Source organism: Pongo abelii, chromosome 17 (genome assembly GCF_028885655.2).
Source record: "Pongo abelii isolate AG06213 chromosome 17, NHGRI_mPonAbe1-v2.0_pri, whole genome shotgun sequence".
In the NCBI taxonomy this organism is placed as follows: Eukaryota; Metazoa; Chordata; class Mammalia; order Primates; family Hominidae; genus Pongo; species Pongo abelii.
Genome location: NC_072002.2, coordinates 84,889,944 through 84,916,980, shown reverse-complemented (window position 1 = coordinate 84,916,980; position 27,037 = coordinate 84,889,944). Strand labels below are relative to the sequence as shown.

General features: G+C 39.2%; 1 protein-coding gene across 3 annotated transcripts in view; it reads left to right on the top strand.

Annotated features, from left to right (window-relative positions):
• Positions 1–27,037, top strand: part of CD226 (CD226 molecule) — a 141,339-nt gene that overhangs the window by 111,465 nt on the left and 2,837 nt on the right. For 2 of the 3 annotated variants that reach the window (XM_054538076.2, XM_024235980.3), the window contains 2 exons: positions 18,726–18,828; positions 24,113–24,167. In XM_054538076.2, coding sequence (XP_054394051.2) covers positions 18,726–18,828; positions 24,113–24,167 — 158 coding nt within the window. Of the gene's footprint in view, positions 1–18,725; positions 18,829–20,242; positions 20,823–24,112; positions 24,168–27,037 lie in introns of those variants that run through there. The other variant, XM_054538077.2, reaches the window with a different exon arrangement.

Here is a 27,037-nt window from a genome sequence, read left to right as displayed (position 1 = left end):
CAGACCAAACTGCTTCCCCATCATTGAAATATTAAGCATCTTGGATTTCTCAAACTTTTATAGTCTGAAAATTGCTACCCTCGAGTGACTTAATAACTTCCATCTATTTGTATTTATTTATCTATTTTTCGAGACCGGGTTATGAGACTGGCTAATTTTTGTATTTTTGGTAGAGATGGGGTTTCAAGGATGGTCCTGGGCTCAAGCAATCCCCCTGCCTCAGCCTCCTAAAGTGCTGGGATTGGTAGTGTGAACCACCACACCTGGCCTGCATCTATTTGTAATGTTCCAAACTCTTGTTATCAGAAATTAATTGAGATTAAGGATTATGGCATCTGCTTAAAGTTGTCAAAGCATCTTTTCAGAATATGCCCAGTAAGTGTTCTTGACCGATTATGTTAATGTTTCTATTCATTCTAGTAGGGGCTGTGTCCATTTTAACTTTAAGTTTTGTACCTCTTTTCTTTCCAGATTTTTTTCTTCAACATTTAACCTTTGAGGTTTACTGATTGTTGATCAAAGAAACTGAAATTTCAAAAGATCAACTGCAATATTTGGAGAAAAAACTTTCATGAACTCTTGTTTACATATAGAACTTTCAGATAGGGCTATTTACTTTTTTAACTTTCATTTTCTTATTTTGAATTTTTAATATAAGTGGCACATAATTGCTGGTCATCTGAATAGAAGGATGGGATTAGTAAATTAAGATTACAAAAGCATTCACTAGGAAATCATAGTGCCACAGCTAAGAGAATCTTCCCAGATATTTCTTCTGGGACGATGTGAGGTATAGATTGACAAGGAGGAAGGACAGGGGAATAGAGTGCTGTAAGTTATAAATACATCCCTATATAGATGATACATATTATTTACACAGATTATAATTCTTGCCTGTAGATGGCTTGGGGGAGGTTACTGACTTTGAGACTCTGTGCTTCTGAGTTGGATTATAAAATTATTGAAGAAAGAAAATAAATTTTGCTTATTTCCTTGGCCTTTTATTTCTGTCAAAAACCAACCAGTTTGCTCCCAGTCCATTTGGATTCCAGAAGAGTTTCAGGTTGTAGACAAGACAGTTTTTTTTTTTTAAGGGTTCCATTAATCCAGAACCTTCTGTCCCACTCCTATGAATTTAGAATAGATATAAAGCTTGTAGACATGAGGACTGTCTGAGCTGGTGTGCACTGGGCTGACAGATATGTCCCTTTCCATGACATTGTGTGGTGAATCTCAGCCTTTTATTATCTTTACCTACATGGAAAGTAAAATGTCCATGACAGTTAATTTATATGATGGAGCAACACGACCAGAATCCCAGAGCACCATGTCACTGCTCACAAGCTAAAATAGCCTCTACTCAAACAGATCAACCACAATTTTCAGCCCAATTTAGTTTTCTCGGTGAAACTGGGTATCTAGATGAAACATAGTTTCCAGCATCACAAGTGAGTTGATTACTCAATCATGGCTATTATGTCGTTGCTTTTTTACTTTACTGTTGCCTCTGCCCAGATCATTTTTTTAATGATCTATTGCATTCAAAAAAATGCAACCGGTCAGTTAATTTGTTTTGTAAGCCCTACTATTGATCTGTTCATTTTTTGAACACACAAAAACCTAGAATGTTTGCCTGCAGTCATTTTTTATACATACTATTATTGTATAGATAAGTAAGATATTGAATAATAGTGATAAGTTATTGTCAGAGGGAATGAAACTCTAAAAGGTTACATGCTGAATTTATCTGATGACACTATTATATTGAAGAACATTGTTGACTGTATATTGCTACCTCGTGCATAAAGCAAGTTCTAACAGAACACCACTATAAACAATGCAAGTGTGTAGAATTAGAAAGCAGTTGATCCTAGGAACTGCTGTTCTACAGGTGGACCTTTATCCTCTGATTGAATTTTCAACTCTTTTCATAAAGTTTTTCTCTCCCTGGGAACTTAGACTGCAAGTTGGGATTCAAATTCAGACAAATGTACTGATTTTCTTCCTACTTAAAATTCACACGTGGTGCTTTGGGAGGCTGAGGCAGTAGGATTCCTTGAGCCCAAGAATTAGTGGCTGCAGTGAGCTGTGACTGCACCATTGCACTGCAGCCTGGGCAACAGAGCCAGACCTGTCTCAAAAAAAAAAAAAAAAAAGGAAAAAATAGTCAATGCATGGGTACATTTATTTGAGACCTTTCAAATGACTCTGACTGTCAAATAACCATTTATACTTTATTGTCACATATGGAATTTACAATCTAAAAGCACCTGGGAATTGTTAACAGCTTGAGGTTGTCTCTTAGAGCCTTATTAAAAACTGAACATAAATGATTGTGCAAAGATTTCTCCAAAGGTAAGTAGAAAATTACTTAAAATGTAAAAAAAAGTTATTCTTATAAGATTAATAGCATTTCGTTCGTAATAGAAATTCTAATTTAAGTATTACAACTCAATCAGTCGATTACTTTGAACTTCATCTGAAGTATTTCAAACATTATTGACATGGCTCCTGATAAATATTCAAAGGCGATGTACTAGGTTTTTGGAGGACTATGTTGTTTAAGAGGACGGAAAATGAAGAATAAACATAGATCTGTCATAAGTAGAGGTATATCTTTGAACCCCAATTTGTATCTTTAAGCTATTATTTATACTAAAATGATTCAGGGATTTTAAAAATACATTTATTCAACAGAGGAATAAAAGTTTTTTTTGGTAAAACTTTTATAAAATAAATACTTTGCAATTTTCATTGAGCACTCTAAAATTCATTTCCAGGATTAATTCAATGTTTTTAACTTTGGTAGAACTCAAAGGTAGGCCATGGTGTTCACAATCCTTTAGATATGAGTGGCATTTTAATTAATTAACTCACAGGGAGAGATTCTTTCACAAGTATCAAGTTGAAATGTTAATACTCTCAGCTGGATTGGTGGAAAGTGAAAATGGCTTTAGCTATGTTGGACAGTGAGTTAAACAGTAAAAAAAAAAAAAAAACCTTATTGTGATGATGATGGACACGGGTAAAATAAAAAGTAGATGTTGAGAAGATTTCATTAACAAAGGGTGGGGTATTTTCTGTGGGACGCAATGTGTAAATGAACCCATGGGAGGGAAGTTTATACATAAAAATACAGGCTCACCAAGTATAGTTATCCTGATGTCACTGTGTCTTCAGTTTTTCACATCTTATGTGGAGGATTAGAGGATTGATTATTCACTCTTTTAATTTGTGTGTGTGTGTGTGTGTATGTGTAGGTGTATGAACTGAGATATCTGTAAGTATTTGTTAGGAGGAGTAACAAGTTTATTTTTCAACCTGCCATATGGTAAACACTCAACAAATACACATGATTGTGTGGGCAATTTTATAACCACACTTACCATATGCACACAAGCCAAATCCCCAATATTTTAATCCAAACAGGTCGTTTTGCTTTTATATGGACTATTTTCTCTTCCTGTTCCAGCAAATAAAGGTATCAGTTTTGAAATCTAATCATATAATTCCTTTTTAAATTATTGGCTCTTTTTAAAAAGGAGAGATGAGATGGGGAATTAAACTCTAGAGCATAAAGCGGCATATTCTGAAATTATTCCTAGTTATTACTTCTTATAGCCAGGCACAGGCTTTCATGTTTTGTAGAGCACTTAGGGAATTTTTTTTCATAAAATGGTTTAAAATTGGATAGACTATTTGGAGGTAAATATTCAGCCTAAGGCTTGCTGAATTTCATATTCTAAAGATCTGTACAGTATTTATAACACCTTTAGATATAGGTCTTTGTAAATGCTATATAGTTTGCATTTTCAAGTTTCCTTTTTTTAAAAAAATTATTTTTACTTTTATTTTTATTTTTATTTTTTGAGACAGGGTCTCACTCTGCTGCCCAGGCTGGAGTGCAATGGCACGATCTTGGCTCACTGCAACCTCCTCCTCCTGGGTTCAAGCGATTCTTCTGCCTCAGCCTCCCAAGCAGCTGCGATTACAGGCACCTGCCACCATGCCTAGCTAATTTTTATATTTTTAGTAGAGACGGGGTTTCACCACGTTGGTCAGGCTGGTCTCAAAGTCCTGACCTCAGGTGATCCGCCCACCTCGGCCTCCCAAAGTGCTGGGATTGCAGACGTGAGCCACCGCACCCGGTCACATTTTGAAGTTTTCTAAGGACCCAAGGAAAAAGTTGTAAGTAGCTGTTCTAAGAATTACGTGTCACAGGGCTTTGTCTTGGTCGCTATATGATAAACACACATACCATGTTTCTATGTGTGCCAGTGGCTGTTCTGAGAATTTACTCGTAGTTACTGATTTACTTGTCACAGCAGCCAGACTGCCCATGTTTGACGTCTGTGGAGAGTGAGGTATGGAGAGTTGACGGGATTTATCTCAGGCTTGGTAGATAATAAATAGAGGGGCAGGGATTCAGATCCAGGCTGACTGGCTTCAGAGTTCCTATTCTTGGCCCCAGCACTACTTTTCTGCTCAAAGTGGAAAAGAAAAACCATTCTCATCAGGAGACTCATCACAACAGAAGCTGATGACAGTGGAGCTACAGAGCGTCCTTCTTCAAGAGGTTTATACAAGTGATAGGTTTCAGCCTGAACCAACGTCTAGAGCAAGTTTAGGCAAAGGAGTGGGGGAGCGGGGGTGGTGCGTGGTCTCCCGCTATTTTATTTCAGCTCGGGGTCCTTCGCTGACCCCAGTGCTATGGGGGGACCTTCTCCTCTTCCTTCCTGCCTGCCTTCTAGGGGCTTGTGCACATCATGGAGTCACGTGAGGCAGGCTGTCCACACAGTGCCATGAGGGACAGGCACAATCAGGTAGCAGGTGTGAAGGCCTGGAGGGGAGGTGCTGGTTGCTGGTGAAGTCAAATCCACACGAGGAACAGATTAGGGGAACTTTAGGAGTAGCCTCTGGGCAAAGGAGTCCTGGTGATGGCTCAGGTCTCATAGGCACAGCTTCTGGCCACTACAAAGCACCTGTTCTCATAGCCTCGCCAGATCCACCCACTGGACGCTTCCTGTGTGGGAAAGCCCACTCCCTTGAACAACTTTCCAGGAAACTGCTGAAAGTTCCCAAGTACGCCCTTCCTTCCTCCTTCTGAGGCTTCTCCCTTCTTCTCTTCCTATCAAATCCTGTTCTCTTGCTCTTGTACCCAGACCGTAATGCCTTCTTGAAACCAGAGCTGAAGTAATCAGAATACTAGTCCCTCCTTCCTTAGGGACAGTGAGGGCTTCACCTCTAAAATCTTACCTCCAAAAACAAAAGTTTATTTTCCATATTAAAACATTCTGAACACATGTTCTCTCATGTTTATGTAGTTTATATTGTACAGCTTTATACATAATATATTTAAATGGTGTGGTATGCCTATTGTGTGTCTTGTTGCAACCTGCAGACACCAGGCTGTTTATCTTGATTTCACTACAGCATTTGGAAAATTTCCTGTTTCTTGAGGATAAGCATAATGGTAACACTGTAATGTAGAGTTATACCTGATTAAACAACAGTAATAATAAAAATGTGCTGGAGAAATAGAATTAGAAACAAAATCTCCTCCCTACCCAGAAAACTGCTCCACAAAGGTAGAAAACAAAACAATTTTGTTATTGAATAAGCACTGAATCAGAATGTAATGCATGTCACAGGCAACCTCCTAAGAGACTGCAAAGACAAAGAAATCTCACTCTCTCATACAGCCAGGTAGATACAACCCATTACATACGTGCTCTAAAGATGAATGATAACTAGTCTTCGAGTAAGAGGGCTTGTCAGACATTTGTCACACATGCTTCATCCTAGATTCAACTGGTAATTGGGGGTGACTGTGTGTGTTAGCTAATAATTGGCTTTATCCAAAGGTAAAACAGACTTCTCACATCTTTACGACAGGAGGTACTTTTGCACCTTGAGTGAGGTGCTGATGTAGTTTTCTACCCTCTCAGAGATTGGGAGTAAGGGTGCTGTCTTCCTTGATGGTTACATTTCAAAGGGATGGCTCCCAGGTCCTTGAGAAAGACATTTCTCCATCAAAAGCTGACAAGAGACTTATCTCGCTATTAAAAAGATGTGCCTGTCTTTCAAAGAGACAGAGACAGAACTGCCAATTACAAGTTTTCTAAAGTCAATACCCTAAGAAAGGAGGGAGGAGAAATCCACGGGCAGGCTGGGCCTCAGCAGCTGGAGCTCCCCTGGAAGGTGCTTTCTAGAGTAGAGCAGTGTTTCTCAACACCATTCTGTGGAACACCAACATCAGGATCATCTGATGTGCTTGCTGAAAGACACGGACTCCTGGGACTTGTTCCCAGGCCTAGGAATCAGGGTGATATTCCACAAGGCTCCATGTGGTCATTTGTATTGTTTTCTTTTAGAGACAGGGTCTTGCTCTGTCATCCAGGCCTGGGACTACAGTCCTTAGGACGGCCTGCCTGCTAGGTTGGCTCTCTGTGAGCATGTGGGAACTTGGATTTTCGGAGGCTTTCAACCATTCTCTAACTGATGGGGTGGCTCATTCTGTCTAAACTGTTTATACAACCTATGTGGTTTATGCTAAACACCTGCTTTTCTTCGGGGATATCAGCCAGTCCTTCTGACTTTGCCCAGGCAGCTTATCCGTTTGCTGATTTGCTTTGGATCCTTCTGCTGTCATAAACCTGAGCTGTGACGTGGCTACAGGCTGAAAGCTGTGTGTCCTTCCAGCAAGTTCCAGATCCTGGGGAGGGGGCACCCTGAACACAACTGTGAAATAGTGTGTTGGTTGCCTTTTAATGGTGATGACTCGTTTTGAGATGATGTTTCTATTATATTGTTAGAAGAACATATACATTCTCATACTTGTTTTATTTGAAACACAGTTTACATATACAATAGGCCTTATTTCTGTAGGCAATAAGTAATGAGATGTCTTATATACATGCATCTTCTAAGTTTAGTAAAGCTTATTCCTTTTATGTACCAAGTTTTTAAATTATCATTTTTAGATGGAAAGACTTTGAAGCTGGATGGCATGTTTCTTTGCCTTACTAAACAGAGGATAATAGATATAACCATCTTGTGGCTGTCCTGGTGTCCTCTGAGCACCAAGTCTTGCACTTTGCTCTATGTGGTTGGCTATAATGAGAAGCAAGATGGTTAATCCCCGCATTAAATTACCTTGTACCATTATACTCTTGTATGTTTGTTTGTTTGAATGTAGTCTCCTCACTCACTACAAAGCATCACCTACCTCATTTGTTTCCCTCAATATTCCATAGTCTATTTTTTGCCATTTTTCTAGTTTTTTTGTTATAAAAAAATAACTTTTAAAGTTAAAGTTAAAAAATAACTTCTGTTATAACAGGAAGCCAGATTCCCAAGAGACACGTTATGAATCAAAGGTGACAGTGTCTACATGACAGTCTCACTGCTATGCTTATCCAAGCAGAGAACTTGTTGCATCTACTTCATTTTCTTTTTTATGGACTTGGCATTTAATTTCTAATTCCTGATTTCAATCAAGACATGTTCACAAACATGAACACAAGAGCACTAGAAATAAAGCTAAACAGAAACAGTCTTGGCTAGGCTTTGACTCAGAGTCAGGTGTCCATAATAATCCCTCAGAGCCAGGCGTAGTGGCTCCTGCCTGTAATCCCATTGCTTTCGGAGGCCAAGGCAGGAGGATTGCTTGAGGTCTAGAGTTCAACACCAGCCTGAGCAACATAGCGAGATCTTGTCTCTACAAAAAATTTAAAAAAATATTAGCTGGGCATGGTGGCATGTGCCTGTGGTCCCAGCTACTTGGGAGGCTGAGGCAGGAGGATCACTCAGAATCCAAGCCTGCTACATGAACTCTTTTCTGCACACTAATTCACTAAGACAGTGAGAAAGGTATGTGCAGCTCTTGACATTCTGACTTTTGAAGCATCTATATAGTCTCTTTAAATAATATGTTCATAAAAATTGAGGTAAATATGCAAGAAGTATAAGACTTAGAAATATTTGGGTAAAAATATGAGATACCTAATACAAAGGAGTCAGCCGTAACATTTTTCTCAATAAATGTGTCAATTTGAAGATGTTCCCATCTCTTCGTCCTCATGTGCTGACTTAACTATCCTTGCCATACACCAATCACTGTAGAGAACTTATGGCCCACAGTACGGAATGATGCTACATTATTGCACCAGAAAAAGTAGCTAATGCAGTCATTCTATATTGTGTAGTTAAAACGTACATACAAGCTATCTTAGGGTATATGTTTCTCAACTGACAGAAACCTTTAAAGTGTTTAAACTATTTGGGACAAGTATTTTCAACATAAAATTTCCCACCTGATATACAAATTTTGCTATAATTTGCCATCAAGAGAGGCAAATTGTAGCAAAATTTGTACATCAGGTAGGAAGCTTGCTTCCCTCACTGGTTTGCTCTATAATGACAGGAAAATTATTTAGATTCTCTGGGCCTTAAGTTTCTTAGTTAAAACCTGATAATACTTTTATTTTGAGGAGAAGTAGTTGCTATTTACTCAGAAGAAGGATTAGAGGTTGAAGCCATGGCCCTTTAATTCTCTGAAAATAATTTACACTCTAGGACCTTCTAGCTATAAAACACGGAAAGGTTTCTGAAATACAGAGTATAAAACTGATTTATCTGGACAAAGAAAGTTGACCTTTGAAAACTTGGAATAATATTACCATACCAATATCCACGTGATGCGTATTTCAGGCATACAGGAAAGTTCAGCACACGTCGTGCTACTATTATTTCCAGTGGTCTGCCAAGGCAACAGTTATTGTATAGATGTTTACCAACAGTACCTGTGCCTTTCCCCAGGAAGGTAAGTCTAGCTGCAGGAGCAAGCATGCTCTGCTGTACACGACTACTTCAATGTGACATCTCAACATGAAAAAAGTAGAAACAAGTTATCTGATTAACCCTCATTTGGACTGTGTCTACGTAAAATATAAATGCATATTAAATATGCATGATTAATAACTTAAATCGTTTGGTGCTTAAACTGTTGAAAGCACCTCTACATGCTTGATTTAAATCTCATAGCTACCCTTGTGGTTAATTTTATCATCATTATGCAGTTGCCAAAAAAAACTGTTGAAAATATTAAGTGTCCTATGTGAAGTCTTCCAGGGGAAAGAATTAGAAGACAGGACTAGGCCCCAAGGCTTTCTCCTCAATCTCTGTTTTCAATAAACCAATGTCTGAAGTGGGACAAAGATTGAATACTTGTCTATATTATATAGAAAGTCAAAACTTGGAATGACCTGATAATGCAGAATCTGTCAGCTCACCCACATCTCCTCTGTCTGAACTCACTCACTATGGTCCATCTGTACACAAAACAAGGTCTAATATTTGTTTATTTTTTTTAAATCTAAAAAAAGTTAAATCAATTTTATTTTTAGTTGACAAATAATATTTGTGTATATTTTGGGGGTACACTGATATTTTGATATATGTATACAATGTAGAGTGATTAAATCAAGCTGATTAACATATCCATCACCTCATTTACCTATGATTTCTACAGTGAGACATTTGAAATTTACTCAGTTATTTTGAAGTATACATTATTATTAAGTATAGAGACTCTGCTGTATGATAAATCTTAAAACTTGGCCGGATGCTGTGGCTCACGCCTGTAATTCCAGCACTTTAGGAGACCGAGGCAGGTGGATCCCTTGAGGTCAGGAGTTCGAGACCAGCCTGGCCAACATGGTGAAACCCCATCTCTACTAAAATACAAAAATTAGCTGGGCATTGTGGCGGGTACCTGTAGTCCCAGCTACTCAGGGGGCTGAGGCAGGAGAATCGCTTGAACCCAGGAGGCAAAGATTGCAGTGAGATCAGGCCACTGCACTCCAGCCTGGGTGACAGAACGAGACTCTGTCTCAAAAAAAAAAAAAAAAAAAAAAAAAAAAAAATCTTAAGACTTATTACCCTTGTGTGTCTGAAATTTTGTACTCTTTGACCAACAACTCCCACTATCTCCATCCCCATTCTCTTGTACAGCCTCTGGTAACCATCCTACTTTCTACTTCTAAGACATTAATTTTTTTAGGTTCCATATTTAAGTGAGATTATATGGTATTTGTCTTTCAACAGTGTGCGAGGGTTCTCTCTTCTCCATACCCTTGCCAACTCTTTCTTCTTTCTTCCCTTCTCTTCTCTTCCCTCTTTCTTTCTTTATTTTCCTTCCCTTCCCTTCCCTTCCTTTCCTTTCCTTCTTTCCGCCTTCCTTACTTCCTTTCTCTTTCTTTCTCCTCCCTCCCTCCCTTCCTCCTTCCTCCCTTGCTTCCTTCCTTCCTTCCTTCCTTCCTTCCTTCCTTCCTTCCTCCTTCGCTTCCCTTCCCTTCCTTCCTTTCCTCTTTCTCTCTTTTTCCTTTCTTTCTTTCTTCTTTTTCTGAAACAAAAGTTCTCACATATTTATTACTGAACCTACCTACTGGTGCAGAGCATATAAACAAAGAGAAAAAACATATTCCCAATAAAACATGTTCAACTGTCCAGATAGTGGTGACATCCACAGATTGACATGGCAGCATGATGGTGACCTTGACACAGCGTAAACCTGTGTGCCATCTCCCGTGCAATTCCGTATAAACCCAGGTTGGTGGTTCTTCAGTGGCTCCGTTTTGGAGCTGTACCTGGTTTTATTACCAGCTTTCATCTGAATCCACTGGGAAATGGTGCTGTGGGAAGTCAGGGAACCTGAACGGAGGGACTGGCTGAAGCCATGGCAGAAGAACATAAATTGTGAAGATTTCATGGACATTTATCAGTTCCCCAATCAATACTCTTGTGATTTCCTGTAGCTGTCTTTAGTTTAATCTCTTAATCCCATCATCTTCGTAAGCTGAGGATGTATGTCACCTCATGGCCCTGTGATGATTGCATTAACTGCACAAATTGTTTGTAAAGCATGTGTGTTTGAACAATATGAAATCTGGGCACCTTAAGAACCGGATAACTGTGATTTTCAGGGAACAAGGGAGATAACCTTAAAGTCTGGCTGCCTGTAGGCCGGGCAGGACAGAGCCATGTTTCTCTTATTACCGAAAACGGGTAAGAGAAATATCGCTGAATTCCTTCCCCAGTAAGGAATATTAATAATTCGCAGCCCTGGGAAAAGAATGCATTCCCGGGGCGGGGGGGAGCCTCTATAATGGCCGCTCAGGGGGGTGTCTGCCTTATGCAGTTGCAGATAAGGGATGAAACACGCCCTGGACTCCTGCAGCACCCCCAGGCTTGCTAGGATTAGGAAATTCCAGCCTGGCGAATTCTAGTCAGACTGGTTCTCTGCTCTTGAACCCTGTTAAGATGTTTATCAGTGACAATGTGTGCCTGAAACTTCATTAGCAATTTTAATTTCACCCGGTCCTGTGATCTCGCTCTGCCTCCATTTGCCTCGTGATCTTTTGTTGCCCTTGAAGCACGTGATCTCTGTGAGCCACACCCTATTCGTACACTCCCTCCCCTTTGAAAATTGCTAATAAAAACTTGCTGGGTTTATGGCTCAGGAGGCATCACGGAACCTGCCGACATGTGATGTCTCCCCTAGACACCCAGCTTTAAAATTTCTGTCTTTTGTACTCTTTCACTTTATTTCTCAGACCGGCCAACACTTAGGGAAAATAGAAAAGAACCTACATTGAATTATCAGGGGCAGGTTCCCCCGATAAAATGGGACGATTTTGCTTTTGTTTCTTGGCCAGGAATTGCTTGACCCTGAAAGTCTTGGGAGAAGACATGGTGAGGAATGGAGTCAACCACACACACCATGATGGCGGAGAAAACCACGTGTTTTCTTTCATCTTTTTGAGAAAAGCCATTCAAACAGGTGTGAGGTGGTCTCTCATTGTGGTTTTAATTTGCAGTTTCCAGCCTAATGCTTGATGTTAGAGAGTCAGGATCTGTGGGTTTTCCCTGGCATGTTCTTTGGCCCAGTTATTCAGGTTCTAAGTGACTTGGTTTCTTCACTCCCTAACTCCACCCATACCCTAGTAGAGGATAAACTATAGACATTAAATGGCCGCTCTTGCCTGCCGAACTCTGAGGGAAGGGACTGGCAATATTTCTATCATGAGCCTTTTCTAAGAGTTTATAACTCAGCCATAAATACTTGTTATTGCCAGAAACTTAGCCTAGAGGGTCACAATCCTGGAGTAAATTATTCATTTATGTATTTCACTGACTTGCTTTAAATTGTTTTAACTGTATTTATCTTCTGTGATGGAAGGAAAAGTAATGCTTTTACGGTTCAAGACACTTGTTCTCCTGTGAATCAACACAGCATTGGGATATAAGTGAAAAAAGTTAGCAAAAAAATGGCTTCTGGGAACAATTCTTCTTTTTTAAAGAAAAGGGCTTCAGGGCTGACATTACTCAATCTGAGATCTATTAGCAAAACTTAAAAAACTAAATGTTATGAACTATTGATTAACTCCCAAAGCATCCATACCCATTTGCTTTTCCTTTTTATTTTCCCCAGCCATACAGGGCCCAGCAAGGCGCAAGTTTACCCCAGCCTTGTTCTAAGCCAGTGGTCATTCATGTGGAAGCTGCAGGCAAAGCAGGGAATGGACTGAGAAGCCATGTTGGCTACAGGCTGGGCCACTCTAGATTGAAATGTCTCTGGACTGAATCTCTACCTGACTCCATGCTTTATTTCACCTTTATTTCTTAAGAAAAAATCCTTTTTCCCTAACTATTTTTAAATTGTCTAGGACTTTTCAAAACAATATATGTTCCACTAAATCAGGTATTGTGGTATTAGGATATGCAGATCTATAGGTTTCTTCCACGGGTCCTGGCTCAAAATTCACATGGTCCTTGTTATAATGTTGGGGCACTTTAGGCCTCAGGAAACAGAAGTTCTCTCTGGCCTCCTGTCCTTTCTCCTGACCAAGGTAAGACTCTAATCTGAATATGGGTCAAAAGACCCTCATTCCAGAGAGGATCCCACCCCATACCTAAAGTCTGGACAGGCCTTGCTGGGTTTAGATGATATGCTTTTTGCCCAATCCCATTTCTACAGGGTTGTCAGTCATACCTACGTAATGAAGCCTCCATAAAAACCCAAGAGGATGGGGTTTGGAGAGTTTCTGGACAACTGAACATGTGGAGCCTCCTGGAGGGTGGTGTGGACAGGGAGGGCATGGGAGCTCTGTGCCCCTTCGTGCATGCCTCACCCTACCAATCTCTTCATCTGTATCCCTTGCAATATCCTTGATACTAAACGGACAAATGTGTTTTCTTGAGCTCTATAACTGGCTCCACCAGATTAACCAAACCTGAAAAAAGGGTCTTGGGAACCCTAGCTTGAGACCCATTGGTCAGAAGTTCTAGAGGCCTGGGGCTGGGCATGGTGGCTCATGCCTGCAATCCCAGCACTTTGGGAGGCCGAGGAGGGTGGATCACCTTAGGTGAGGAGTTCGAGACTAGCCTGACTAACATGGTGAAACCCTGTCTCTGCTAAAAATACAAAAATTAGCTGGACGTAGTGGCAGGTTCAGCTACTCGGGAGGCTGAGGCAGGAGAATCACTTGAACCTGGGAGGCAGAGATTGCAGTGAGCCAAGATCCTGCCATTGTACTCCAGCCTGGGTGACAGAGTGAGACTCCGTCTCAAAAAAAAAAAAAAAAAAAAGTTCTAGAGGCCTGGACTTGCAATTGGTGTCTGAAGGGCATGGTTGGCAATGGAGGAGAGGGCGCGATGTCTTTGGGACTGAGCCCCCAACCTGTGGGATCTGGTACTATCCTAGGGTAGATCGTCTCAGAATAGAGTTGGCAGACACTCAGCTGGTGCCCATTACTTGGTGTGTGGGGAAAACCACCCACATCTTTGGTCACACAAGTCTGTTGACGATTGCTGTGGTAGTGTGAGAACAGAGGAAAAACACAATTTGACAGAGTTTTTTTTTCTACACAGGTGTCAAATTTGTTTTTACCTACCACTTTGTCTATAGTACCAGGCATACAGTACACCTTGAAATACTTTGTGTTTAAAGACTGAGTGAATAAATGGATCTGATCCAAGAGGCCAAACATTACTAAAAACAGGTTACAAATAAGTAACATATTTCCTATGAAACAATGCATCTGAAATTTGGATTTATAATTGAACAGTGTGTCACAAGTGGTCGTACTTTCAAGCGGATTATACTGTTAAATTCATATAAATTAGACTTTCATAAAGAAAGCCATCTTAATTGTTAAGTATTCTGAGTCTATTTCTAAAGAAAAGATTTCTACATCCTATACTTTAACCACTAAGATTTGATAAAATATTCTTTTTTAAGCCTGCAGATCTTTATTTTTTTGGTACTGTATTTATTTGCCTGATCACAAAATGAACACATCATCTAGAAAATTTGGAAAATATAAAAAAGCCCAAAGAAAACAATTGCTTTAAATTTTGTTTTAAAATAATTAACTGTCAAATAAAGATTGAATATATTCAGGGCATACAATGTGATTATTTAATGTATATAAACATGGTGCAATAATCACCACAATTAATTAACTCGTGTATCACCATCCATACTGTATAGTAGGTCCCCCTTATAACCAAAAGTTGGTACCCTTTAGCCAACGTCTGCCTATTTTCTGCACCCCTACCTCCTGGCAATCACTGTTCTATTCCCTGCTTCTATAAGTTTGACTTTTTTAGGTTCCACATACAGGTGAGATTATACAGTATTTGTCTTTCTGTGTCTGGCTTGTTTCACTTAGGATAATGTCCTCCAAATTCCTCCATGCTGTCGCAAATGGCAGGATTTCATAGCAAAAGAACAACCCAATTAAAAAGTGGGAAAAATAGACGTTTTTCCAAAGAAGACATAACACTGGCCAATACGTATATGGAAAGCTGCTCAACATTAATAGTCATCGGGGAAATGCAAATCAAAACCACAGTGAGCCCTCACCTCACACTTATTAGAATGGCTGTTATCAAAAAGACAAGAGATAGCAAGTGATGGTGAGGATGTGGAGAAAAGGCAACCCTTGTACACTGTTGGTGGAATGTAAATGGGTGCACTCATTATTGGTACAGGTTGGAGGTTCCTCAAGAAATTAAAAATAGGCCAGGTGTGGTGGCTCATGCCTGTAATCCCAGCACTTTGGGAGGCCAAGTCAGGTGGATCACCTGAGGTCAGGAGTTCGAGACCAGCCTGGCCAACAGGGCGGAACCCCATCTCTACTAAAAATACAAAAATTAGCTCGGTGTGGTGGCAGGTGCCTGTAATCCCAGCTACTTGGAGGCTGAGGAAGGAGAATTGCTTGAACCTGGGAGGTGGAGCTTGCAGTGAGCTGAGATTGTGCCACTGCACTCCAGCCTGGGTGACAAGAGCGAAACTCCGTCTCAAAAATAAAATAAAGTAAAACTATCATATGAACCAGCAATCTGATGGGTATTATATACAAAGGAAATGAGGTCGGTATCTTGAAGAAATACCTGCACCATGTATGTATTGCATCATTATCTACAGTAGTCAAGATGTGGATGCAACCTAGGTGTCCATCAACAGATGAATAGATAAAGAAAATGTGGTCCATAGACACAATGTAGTACTATTAACCCTTTAAAAAAGAAGGAAATCCTATCATGTGTGACAAGGTGGGTAAACCTTGAGGACATTATGCAAAGTGAAATAAGCCAGACACAAAAAGAAAAAATTTTGTATGACTTATTTGTGGAATCTAGGTCTAAAACGTTTAAAAATAAAATGTTTGCTTATTTGTCTTAGTTTCTCTTTGCAGTAAAGTTTGTAAAAGAATAAGTGGGTCCATACTTTGAGTTCTTACGAAAAAAATGCAGCTACATAGTGGATAAAATGAGAAGAAATTATCTGAGGAAAAGATAGGGAAGAATTGGTTCAAAGGCATGGTTTTCGGGCTGCAATAGGATTCCAGACAGCCGGGGTGTCACAGTACAAACATTCAAGCTTGGATTTCAGGTGGAAGGGAAATTGTGCTACCCTCTCAGAGCCTGGCCCCATCCTAATGGTGGGGTGATTGACAGGTTCGCTTTCCCGAAGAGAGACAGCAACGAAGACCATTGGGTTTCAATTCAGTCCCATTCCCAGCAGCAGATGTTGATGGGATTCTTCTCTGTGGGAGGCACTCACAACACGCTCTGTGGGTTGGGGGTTGAGAGGTGTGTTGTGGGCAGGAGGATGTAACAAAAAGATAAAATGTTCCCTGACCTCACTGGGCTCACACTCCAGAGGGGACATTTCTCTAATCACAGTTGATTGTTCTTGTGAATATTGACTCACGAAAGTCTCATCACAATTCTGTGATGTAATTAGGGCTGCTGCCATTGCCATCAGTTGACAAATGAAGAGACACATACACAGTAAGGAATTTGCTGGAGCTGGTCGTTGAATTGTGAAAGATTTAGGATGAGAATTTCAGATTACTGGACCATGGTAAATTTTCAGACATTGAGTTGGAGTAACATTTTTTTTTTCGATTTTTTTTGTATCATTACCAAATTGAATAGAAAATATCTATTTTTCTTAAATTATACTTATAAACATCAAAGTTATATTCTGTTGTATGTTGAATGTACTTAATATATCAGGCATAAAAGATAATATTTGTTTATTTACTATTTTATTTATTTTTACATAGAGTCTCTCTCTGTTGCTCAGGCTGGAGTGCAGTGGCAAGATCTGGGCTCACTGCAAGCTCCACCTCTGGGGTTCAAATGAGTCTTGTGCCTCAGCCTACTGAGTAGCTGGGATTATAGGCGTGCACCACCACACTGGGATAACTTTTTGTGTTTTTAGTAGAGACGGGGTTTCACCATGTTGCCCATGCTGGTCTCGAACTCCTGGCCTCAAGTGATCCACTCTCCCAAACCTCCGCGATTACAGACCTGAGCCACTACACCTGGCCTATTTACTATTTTAATAGTTTTTTTTTTCTACAAAAGATTTTGTGTATATGATTGGCAGCTTATTTGAATGAGGTATTTGGCAAACGCATGCTCTTTATATTTTTGTTCTTAAGGTGTTAAACTCAGCTTAATCAAAAAACATAAAAATCTATTAGGAGTTAGAAATATTTAGGAGACTCTAAAAGAAAAATTCTCTTTTTCCTGCAGCTCATTCTATTTTTCTTTTTTGTTGTTGGATTCTTTGTTTTTGTTACTCAATAATTAATGTATCTTTTTTTTTTTTCTTTTATTATTATTATTATACTTTAGGTTTTATGGTACATGTGTGCAATGTGCAGGTAAGTTACATATGTATACATGTGCCATGCTGGTGCGCTGCACCCACCAACTCGTCATCTAGCATTAGGTATATCTCCCAGTGCTATCCCTCCCCCCTCCCCCCACCCCACAACAGTCCCCGAAGTGTGATGTTCCCCTTCCTGTGTCCATGTGTTCTCATTGTTCAATTCCCACCTATGAGTGAGAATATGCGGTGTTTGGTTTTTTGTTCTTGCGATAGTTTACTGAGAATGATGATTTCCAATTTCATCCATGTCCCTACAAAGGACATGAACTCATCATTTTTTATGGCTGCATAGTATTCCATGGTGTATATGTGCCACATTTTCTTAATCCAGTCTATCATTGTTGGACATTTGGGTTGGTTCCAAGTCTTTGCTATTGTGAATAATGCCGCAATAAACATACGTGTGCATGTGTCTTTATAGCAGCATGATTTATAGTCCTTTGGGTATATACCCAGTAATCACCAAGTCAATCCTAAGCCAAAAGAACAAAGCTGGAGGCATCACACTACCTGACTTCAAACTATACTATAAGGCTACAGTAACCAAAACGGCATGGTACTGGTACAAAAACAGAGATATAGATCAATGGAACAGAACAGAGCCGTCAGAAATAATGCCACATATCTACAAGTATCTGATCTTTGACAAACCTGACAAAAACAAGAAATGGGGAAAGGATTCCCTATTTAATAAATGGTGCTGGGAAAACTGGCTAGCCATATGTAGAAAGCTGAAACTGGATCCCTTCCTTACACCTTATACAAAAATCAATTCAAGATGGATTAAAGACTTAAATGTTAGACCTAAAACCATAAAAACTCTAGAAGAAAACCTAGGCATTACCATTCGGGACATAGGCATGGGCAAGGACTTCATGTCTAAAACACCAAAAGCAATGGCAACAAAAGCCAAAATTGACAAATGGGATCTAATTAAACTCAAGAGCTTCTGCACAGCAAAAGAAACTACCATCAGAGTGAACAGGCAACCTACAAAATGGGAGAAAATTTTCGCAACCTACTCATCTGACAAAGGGCTAATATCCAGAATCTACAATGAACTCCAACAAATTTACAAGAAAAAAACAAACAACCCCATCAAAAAGTGGGCAAAGGACATGAACAGACACTTCTCAAAAGAAGACATTTATGCAGCCAAAAAACACATGAAAAAATGCTCACCATCACTGGCCATCAGAGAAATGCAAATCAAAACCACAATGAGATACCATCTCACACCAGTTAGAATGGCAATCATTAAAAAGTCAGGAAACAACAGGTGCTGGAAAGGATGTGGAGAAATAGGAACACTTTTACACTGTTGGTGGGACTGTAAACTAGTTCAACCCTTGTGGAAGTCAGTTCTCAGGGATCTAGAACTAATTAATGTATCTTTTCTTTATTTTCCTGCCTTGCTTTTTACTGCCTTTGGCTGAATTCCTAATTCCTACAATATTTTTTTTTCTCCTAGGTAAAACCGATAACCAATATACCCTCTTTGTGGCTGGAGGGACAGTTTTATTGTTGTTGTTTCTTATCTCAATTACCACCATCATTGTCATTTTCCTTAACAGGTGAGTAGTGCAACTTATTCTGACTCTTATTCAGCATGTTAGAGGTTCTCTATTAATAACCCAGTAATTTGTCAAGCTGTCTCAGCATTCACATATATATTTTCGTGAGTACCGTTCTAACACAAAGGAGGAGAAGTAGCTGTAGTAATATTACAGGAAGAGCCGCAATAGTTCATTTAAGAATTGGTAGAAGCTGGTGGTCTGCCCCTTTTATATTCTGCCTGATGCTTCTGCTCTTTATCCTGCCCTGTCTTCCTCCTCCTCCAGGAAAAAGCTGTCAGTGAGCGGGTGGTGTGTGTGTGCATGTATGACACAGCGTGAGATGGATACAGATTCTGAGAAGGGGAAGAACAAGGTTTAACAGTGATAAAGCTTTCATTTATTCATTCATCAAATATTGATTGTGCACAGCAGTGAACAAGACATAATGAAGCTCACATCCCAATAAGCAAACAGCATAATTTCAAATAGTTGTATGTTCTCAGAACCAAGAAATCTAGGTGCTTAAAATTAGTGAGAAGAAGGAATTGGAGGGTGCTGCATTACAGCAGGGAGCCATTTGGCCTATACTAAATTTTTTTAATCTTTTATTTGCTGGTCATAGTGATAAGTGCCTGAAGTTCCAGCTACTCAGGAGGCTGAGGCTGGAGGATTGCTTGAGCCCAAGAGTTCAAGTCCAGCCTGGGCAACATAGCAAGACCCTGTCAATAACAAAAATTAAAAATTAAAAAAAACCTTTTACTGTATTGTAGCACAGTTGGGAATTTTCTAGGATATTCTTGGCTGAGTTTTTCTTCCCCTTCTAGCTCTCCTGTGCTTTTCAACTCACTTGTGTAGGTATTTGTTGCATATCTTTGCTGTAATCATAGCAGGTTGAAATTATTCCTTATAATGTATTACAGCTAAAGTGTTATGTTCTTAAGGGAGGAAGGGACCACACTTTTGATGTCTATATTTTGCATGTTTGGCATATCATAGACACTTAATATATGTTTGCTGAGTAAGTGAATATATCCTTCTGCACTCCTCTCCTTCAGTAATGTTACCAAATGCACCACACACACACACACACACACACACACACACCTTGTTAATAGGATTTCCAGTAGGTCTCTCATCTAGTCTCTTCATCCTTGACCTCTGGCTATTTAGCAACTGTCATCACTGCTCCCTGATTTTGGTAACGTCTCCAGCCTGCTCTCAGCTATAGCCCCTTTCTCTAACCCATCCAGTTTCCCTGGGTCTTCTTCTGAAAGCTGGGTTGGCATGTCATCTTCCTGTTCAATATCTTTGATTATCTTCCCACTCCTACCAGAATAATGTTAAAACTCATTAACCCTGTCGTTGAAGTTGGCCTATATTCTGACTGAAGCCTAATTTTTATCCATACTTTCTACTTTATTTAATCTCCCAGATGTTGATAAATTTTGTGGAAACTGAAGCACACCCATCGCTCTCCCCATCTGGTTTGCTACCAAAGTGCTGTTCCCCACATTTGGCTGCATTCCTATGTATCATTCAAGTTGTGAAACACCTGTCCCCTCTGTGAGGTCTGCACTGTTCTCCATCCCTGCAAATAGACATGATGTCACCATCTGGAATCATCGTGTACGTCTCTGCTACTCCTCACATCCTGCTTTGTATTTTAATCACTTTCATGCTTGCCATCCCTTCTATTCATAATGGCAGAGTTTGTGTTTTATTCATTTTTTTGCATTTGATAGCATTTAGCACTAATCTGTCTAAATAATGAATGCTCAATAAACATTTGTCTAATTAAACTGAAACAGGAGGTCAGGTCATTTTACCTTTTTCCCCATCACGGACTACCCTTAAGTCTTTCCCTGAACAGCAATGAGCAAATTGAAGTAAGGAACCGAGGTGTTAGTAGCACCATGGACTCTTCCACTGTTTCACCTTGGCAATGGGAAACATCCTGGGGGCAGAGATGACAGAGGGAGCACACGGGAACCAGGCAATGTGACTAAGAGACAGCGAGTGGTGACAAACCTCCACAGGGTCACAGATGTTGGACATGATAGATTTTGCTTCATGAAAAATTTTGCTTCATGAAAATGCATTATGCATTACTTTTACATGAATAGCTAAATTGAACGGTAGAATATATTGTCCCACTTGGTTAAATGTGATAAAAGGAGATTAGTGGACTTGAATTTGTAATCATGGATGCACACCACAAGGGAAAAGCACTTGTTCCTTCTACCTTGTCACTAGTATCAGTTTGCGGTTGTTACTTCCAATAGAAATGCTTTGAAAGGTGACCCAAGGGCTCCAACAATGACCTTCTGAACTCTGTTTTACTGACTGTTTAAAATAATCCTGCAGCTTCAGATGTATTGACTTGGATAGAAGCCAACATAAATGAGACAGTGTCCCTGAACAAAACTGAATACTTCACACTCAACGCCTAGTAGCTTATGTGTTGGAGGGATTGGCAGCAGCTTCTCTGCTCCTGGTTTGTGCTGTTTTCATGCAGAGATAGCAATAGTAACACGACCAAGTGACCATGGCTAGGGAAAGGGCCTCGCATTGGCAAGTGTGAAAGGAGCCAAAAATATGGCCAGGCGCGGTGGCTCATGCCTGTAATCCCAGCACTTTGGGAGGATGAGGTGGGTGGATCATTTGAGGTCAGGAGTTTGAGACCAGCCTGGCCAACACGGTGAAACTCCATCTCTACTAAAACTACAAAAATTAGCTGGGTGTGACAGTGGTGGGCACCTGGAGTCTCAGCTACTCAGGAGGCTGAGACAGGAGAATCACTTGAACCCGGAAGGCAGAGGTTGCAGTGAGCTGAGATTGCGCCATTGCATGCCAGCCTGGGTGACAGAGCGAGACTCCATCTCAAAAAAAAAAAAAAAAAAAAAAAAAAAAAAAAAAAAAAAAAAAAAAAAAAAATCCCTCATCCTGGGAAACTCCTTAGTCCCAGGCAAACCAGAATGGCTGGTCAACATAAATCCAATAGTGATATGTTTACTCTTTTTATTTTTTTATTTTCATTTTTATTTTCTTAACATTTATTTTAAGTTCAGGGATACATGTGCAGGATGTACAGGTTTGTTACATAGGCAAACGTGTGTCATGGGGTTTGTTGTATAGATTATTGCGTCACCCAGTATTAAGCCTCATACCCTATAGTTATTTTTCCTGATCATCTCCCTCCTCCCACCCTCCACCCTCCAGTAAGCTCCAGTGTGTGTTGTTCCCCTTTATGTGTCCATGTGTTCTCATCATTTAGCTCCCACTTATAGGTGAGAACATGTGGTACTTGGTTTTCTGTTCCTGCATTAGTTTGCTAAGGATAATGGCCTCCAGCTCTATCCATGTCCCTGCAAAGGGCATGATCTCATTTCTTTTTATGGCTGTATAGTGTTCTATGGTGTATGTGTACCACATTTTCTTTCTCCAGTCTATCATTGATGGGTATTGAGGTTGATTCCATGTCTTTGCTATCATGAATAGTGCTGCAATGAACACATGCATGCATGTGTCTTATAGTAGAATGATTTATATTCCTTTGGGCATATACCCAGTAATGGCACTGCTGGGTCGAATGGTATCTCTGTCTGTAAGTTTTTGAAGAATCACCACACTGTCTTCCACAATGACTGAACTAATTTACATTCCCACCAACAGTGTAAAAGTGTTCTTTTTCCTCCACAACCTTGCCAGCATCTAATATTTTTTGACTTTTTAATAATACAGATGAGAGGACTGAACTTTAAAGACATAAATAACTCAGCTAGTAAATTGCAGAGTGCAAGTTAAACACAGATCATTTGACTCTAAGTTCCATGTTCTCTTTTGTTTCATCACATTGTATACTCCAGGCTTATTTAAATTGTGTGTGTGAGTGTGTGTGTGCATGTGCGTGTGTGTGTGCGTGTGTGTGTGTGCATGTGCGTGTGTGTGCAAATGCATGCATTTGGACCTGGTTGGGAACGTTAACTGCATGTTGTGAGATAGCAAGCCTTGTGAACCACAATTTAACAAAAGGTCAAAGATCATAGATCTTTTCCTCATCTTTAAAATGAGGAGAATAATAGCATCTATATCATAGATTTATTTTGAGGAGTAAATGATCTAATTTATATAAAACATCTAGCCATATGCCTTGTGTATAGTAAATTTACACATAGAATAAATAAATTAATGAATAATTGGTCAAAATAATGATAAATAAGAAATAAATGCACATGGAATAAGGTAAGATTATATAGACATGATAGGAGGATTTCAAAGCAACTAGAAGAGACAATTAGAGTCAATATCCATTTCCTGCATAACATTTCCCTGGAGAAAGACCATCTTGTTTTCAAGATATTCACAAAGGAATTACAACCTCACCTTAAAGAGAACTCCCAAAACATTACATTTCTGTATCTAACCTATCTCCTCTGTTGTTCAATAAGAATCTTTTATTTAGGGAGATAAAAAAGAGTCACCATCTCCCTATAATAACTATTTTATATAGTTGGATACAGTTATATCAGCTCTTGCATTCAGTTACAGTAGCCTCTTCTTCTCTGGTATTTTCTCTTCTATGATTCCTCTGGTTAGGTTTTTATGGGTTTCATTGGAACTGTGGAGCGTTTATTGAATACTGTGGTTGCAGATGGTCCTTTCAGCCACAGCGAAGTGATTCCAGAAGTTGTAGAGCTTAATAGTCAAGAGGGAGGGCGATGGATTTAAATTCCAGTACTACCACTAACCGATCATGTGATTTGGGGCAAGTTACTCTTCCTCTTCACACCTTAGTTTCTAAACCTGTTTATGTAAAATCTTAATAAAATAATCTATGTACGTGATTTAATAAAATAATCCATACAAGTGGTTTAGAATAACACCCAAAAGATTTTATAAAGCTTCATTACATTGTCATTTAAGAAGTTACACTGCTGGCATTTAAAAGAAATTTTAATTGTGGAAAATGTCTTAAATGTGAGGTTGTTTGTAGAAGGCTATAAGCCATTTATGTAACAAGTCACTATAAATCATTCTTTAGTAAAATCACTGAGATTAATTACTAATGCACAGTGGTTAGGTATCCATTTAGTTGCCTTCACCATCTGGGAGCAATTTGGAGAAGACAGGGAAAATGAAAAAAAGTGTAGGGTAACAGAATTTTGGATAAATGTGCATAAAGCTACTTCAACATATTAGAAAGTGCATGTGAGCTAGGGGTACAGTGAGGTATAGAGTATATGAAATAATATTAGTGCTGGAATATCATATCTTTATATTCCTTATTGAATATGCATTCCAGAAGGAGAAGGAGAGAGAGAAGAGATCTATTTACAGAGTCCTGGGATACACAGAAGGTAAGTTTATACGGAACTGTCATTTTTTTCTTTTGTAATTTACAAATGCAAAGTCAGTCTCTTTTGCAGTTAGCAATCTTATATTTTATTGTCCTTTCAGTAACCTGATCATGCAGTTGCCTGTAATTTAAATATCAGCTATTTGAAGAAAGTTATTTTCTGAACTATTCTATTTTTAATACCCTTTGAAACTAAGTTTTTTATATGAATATAAATAAAGGAGCAATTACCCTGGCGTAATAACAATCAACACTATGCCTTCCCTAAATCTTTGTTCCTTTTCTAAGGCTGCTGTGACAAATTACCAAAACTGGGTGGCTTAAAACCAACAGAAATCTATTCTTCCATAATTCTGGAGGGTTGAAGCACAAAAAACAGTGTCAGAAGGACTGGTTTCTTCGTGGGATGAGAATCCATCCCATGCTTCTGTCCAGCTTCTAGCGGAGCTGTCGATCCTTGGCTGGTAGACACATCGCTCCAGTCTCTGCCCCTCTGATCACTGTTCTCAGCTGTGTGTATGTGTCTGCCTTCCTTCTTTTCTTATGAAGACCCCAGTCATCTTGGACTTAAAGGCCCACCCTTCTCCAGCACAGCGTTGCATGAGCTTAGCTAATTACAAGGATCTTATTTTCAAATGAGGTCACATTAAGAGGTTCTGAGGAGGACGTGAATTTGCGGGGGACAGTATCCAATCCAGGAGAGGACATAATATTTTTATGTCATAAGGTTATTGTGATGGTTAAATTGCATAAAAGAACCAGAAACGTAGCAAGCACATAGAAGAACATAATGATATTCATTATTATTATCATCTTTGCAGTTAAGTTATTAATTAGTGTATACTCATGTTATACAGTCAAAGAACTTTTTTATTTCCTTATGGGCTGCAGGAGTTTGATGAGCTGTAAAAGTTTCTTCCTTATTCTGCCTTGCTTCTGCCCCTTAGTGTTTAACTAAAAGACTAGAAACTTCCTTCTGGGTTTGCAGATAAGAGGGATATATATGTATTTTCATGCTCATTATCCCCACTATACTTCAAATCTCTTTCTTTAATGCACAGCATCCTGTTTATGAAATTTCACAAAAAAACGTTGCTATGGATTGAACATTTGTGTCTTCCCAAAATTCATATGTTGAATTCCTAACGCCTAATGCGATGATATTAGGAGGTGGAGACTTTGGGATGTAATTAGATCATGAGGGTGGAATCTTCGTGAATGGGATTAGTGCCTTTTTAAGGACAAGAGCTTCCTTCCTCTTTCTGTTCTTTGCATTGTGAGGATACTGAGAAGACAGTTGTCTGCAAACCAAGAAACAGGCCCTCAGGCCCTCACCAGACTCTTTTTTTTTTTCTCAAGTTAGGAAGATACTTTCTTAATCTTGGACTTTCCAGCCTCCAGAACTGTGAGGAATAAGTGTTTGTGGTTTAAGCAACCCAGTCTACGGTATTTTGTTACAGCAGCCCAAACTAAGACAAAAAATTCCCCAATTCCTATCCAAAAGTATATAAATTTCTTTTCATTTTAATTATTTGCAATTGAATTCTACATGGCCAAAAGCCAAGTACTAAAAGGGTTCTGACAATCCAACATGTGTTCATCAGATGCCTTCATAATTTATCAGTTTAACTTTTTGTTTATTAAGTAGTTACTTTTGCAAAAATATTTTTTTGTTTGTTGGCAAAAAACATGGATTGCTTCTTGATGCCAACTGTAGAATCAAGAAACCTTACTTTGTTTCATCAGCCACTTCAGCAAGCAATAAATTGGTCCTCTGTCATATACAATTTTGGGATTCCCTTCTTCATCCTTAGCCTTTGTCTACTCATGCCAATCCAGTCACATTTATTGTTGTGAATTTCGGGAATGAAAAGGAGTTTTGCAACTGTCTATATTAGGTATCCAACTTTTTCAGGCTTTTGTAGAATACTATTTTGAAGGATTATTAAAGAGTTAATAGGTTGGACTGTCAAAAAAAGACATTAGAACTACTTCATTCTGTTTTTTAAAAGATAACTTGTATAAGTAATCATGGCACTTGAATTTTCATTTTACTTTCTTCTTAAAAACACTAAGGTCTGTCTGGGCATGGTGGCTCACGCTTGTAATCCCAACACTTTGGGAGGCTGAGGTGGGTGGATCGTCTGAGGTCAGGAGTTTGAGACCAGACTGGCCAACATGGCAAAACTCCATCTCTATTAAAAATACAAAAATTAGCCGGGTGTGATGGTGCATGCCTGTAATCCCAGCTATTCATGAGGCTGAGGCAGGAGAATTGCTTGAACCTCGGAGGTGGGGGTTGCAGTGAGCCGAGATTGCGCCACTGCACTCCAGCTTGGGCAACAGAGCGAGACTCTGACTCAAAAAAACCAACAACACTAAGGTCAATCTAAATTTTTAAATTACTCATCAAAAGACCTTTCTCTAGTTTCTTTTGTCTGTCAATTTGTCTTTCTTTTTTTACACCCGCATATTTTCTGTTACATATGTACATATGTGGTCAAAGTGACTTGATTATGGTAGAGAAGATGAATGATTATACAATACCATCTTGATGTCAGTTTAGTTTTGTTAACTTTTTATATGTTGCTTATTTTTTAAAGTTCAGACACTGTGTTAGAATTTCCATATAAAAATGATAATAATTGTTCTTATCAAAATAGCTTAACATTGGGAGAGGGAGTTCTACATTGAAACAGGTAATTCATAGCACAATACAGCAAGTATTAATCTAGACTAGGTTTCTGTTGCATCTCAGTCAAGAATGTGATTTCTAAGAGAAGTTCAATACAATGAGAAAAATGTTTTATCAAATTAATTATAATGGAAACTTGTCCCATATCATGCCTGCATTTATGAGAGGTATGTTTT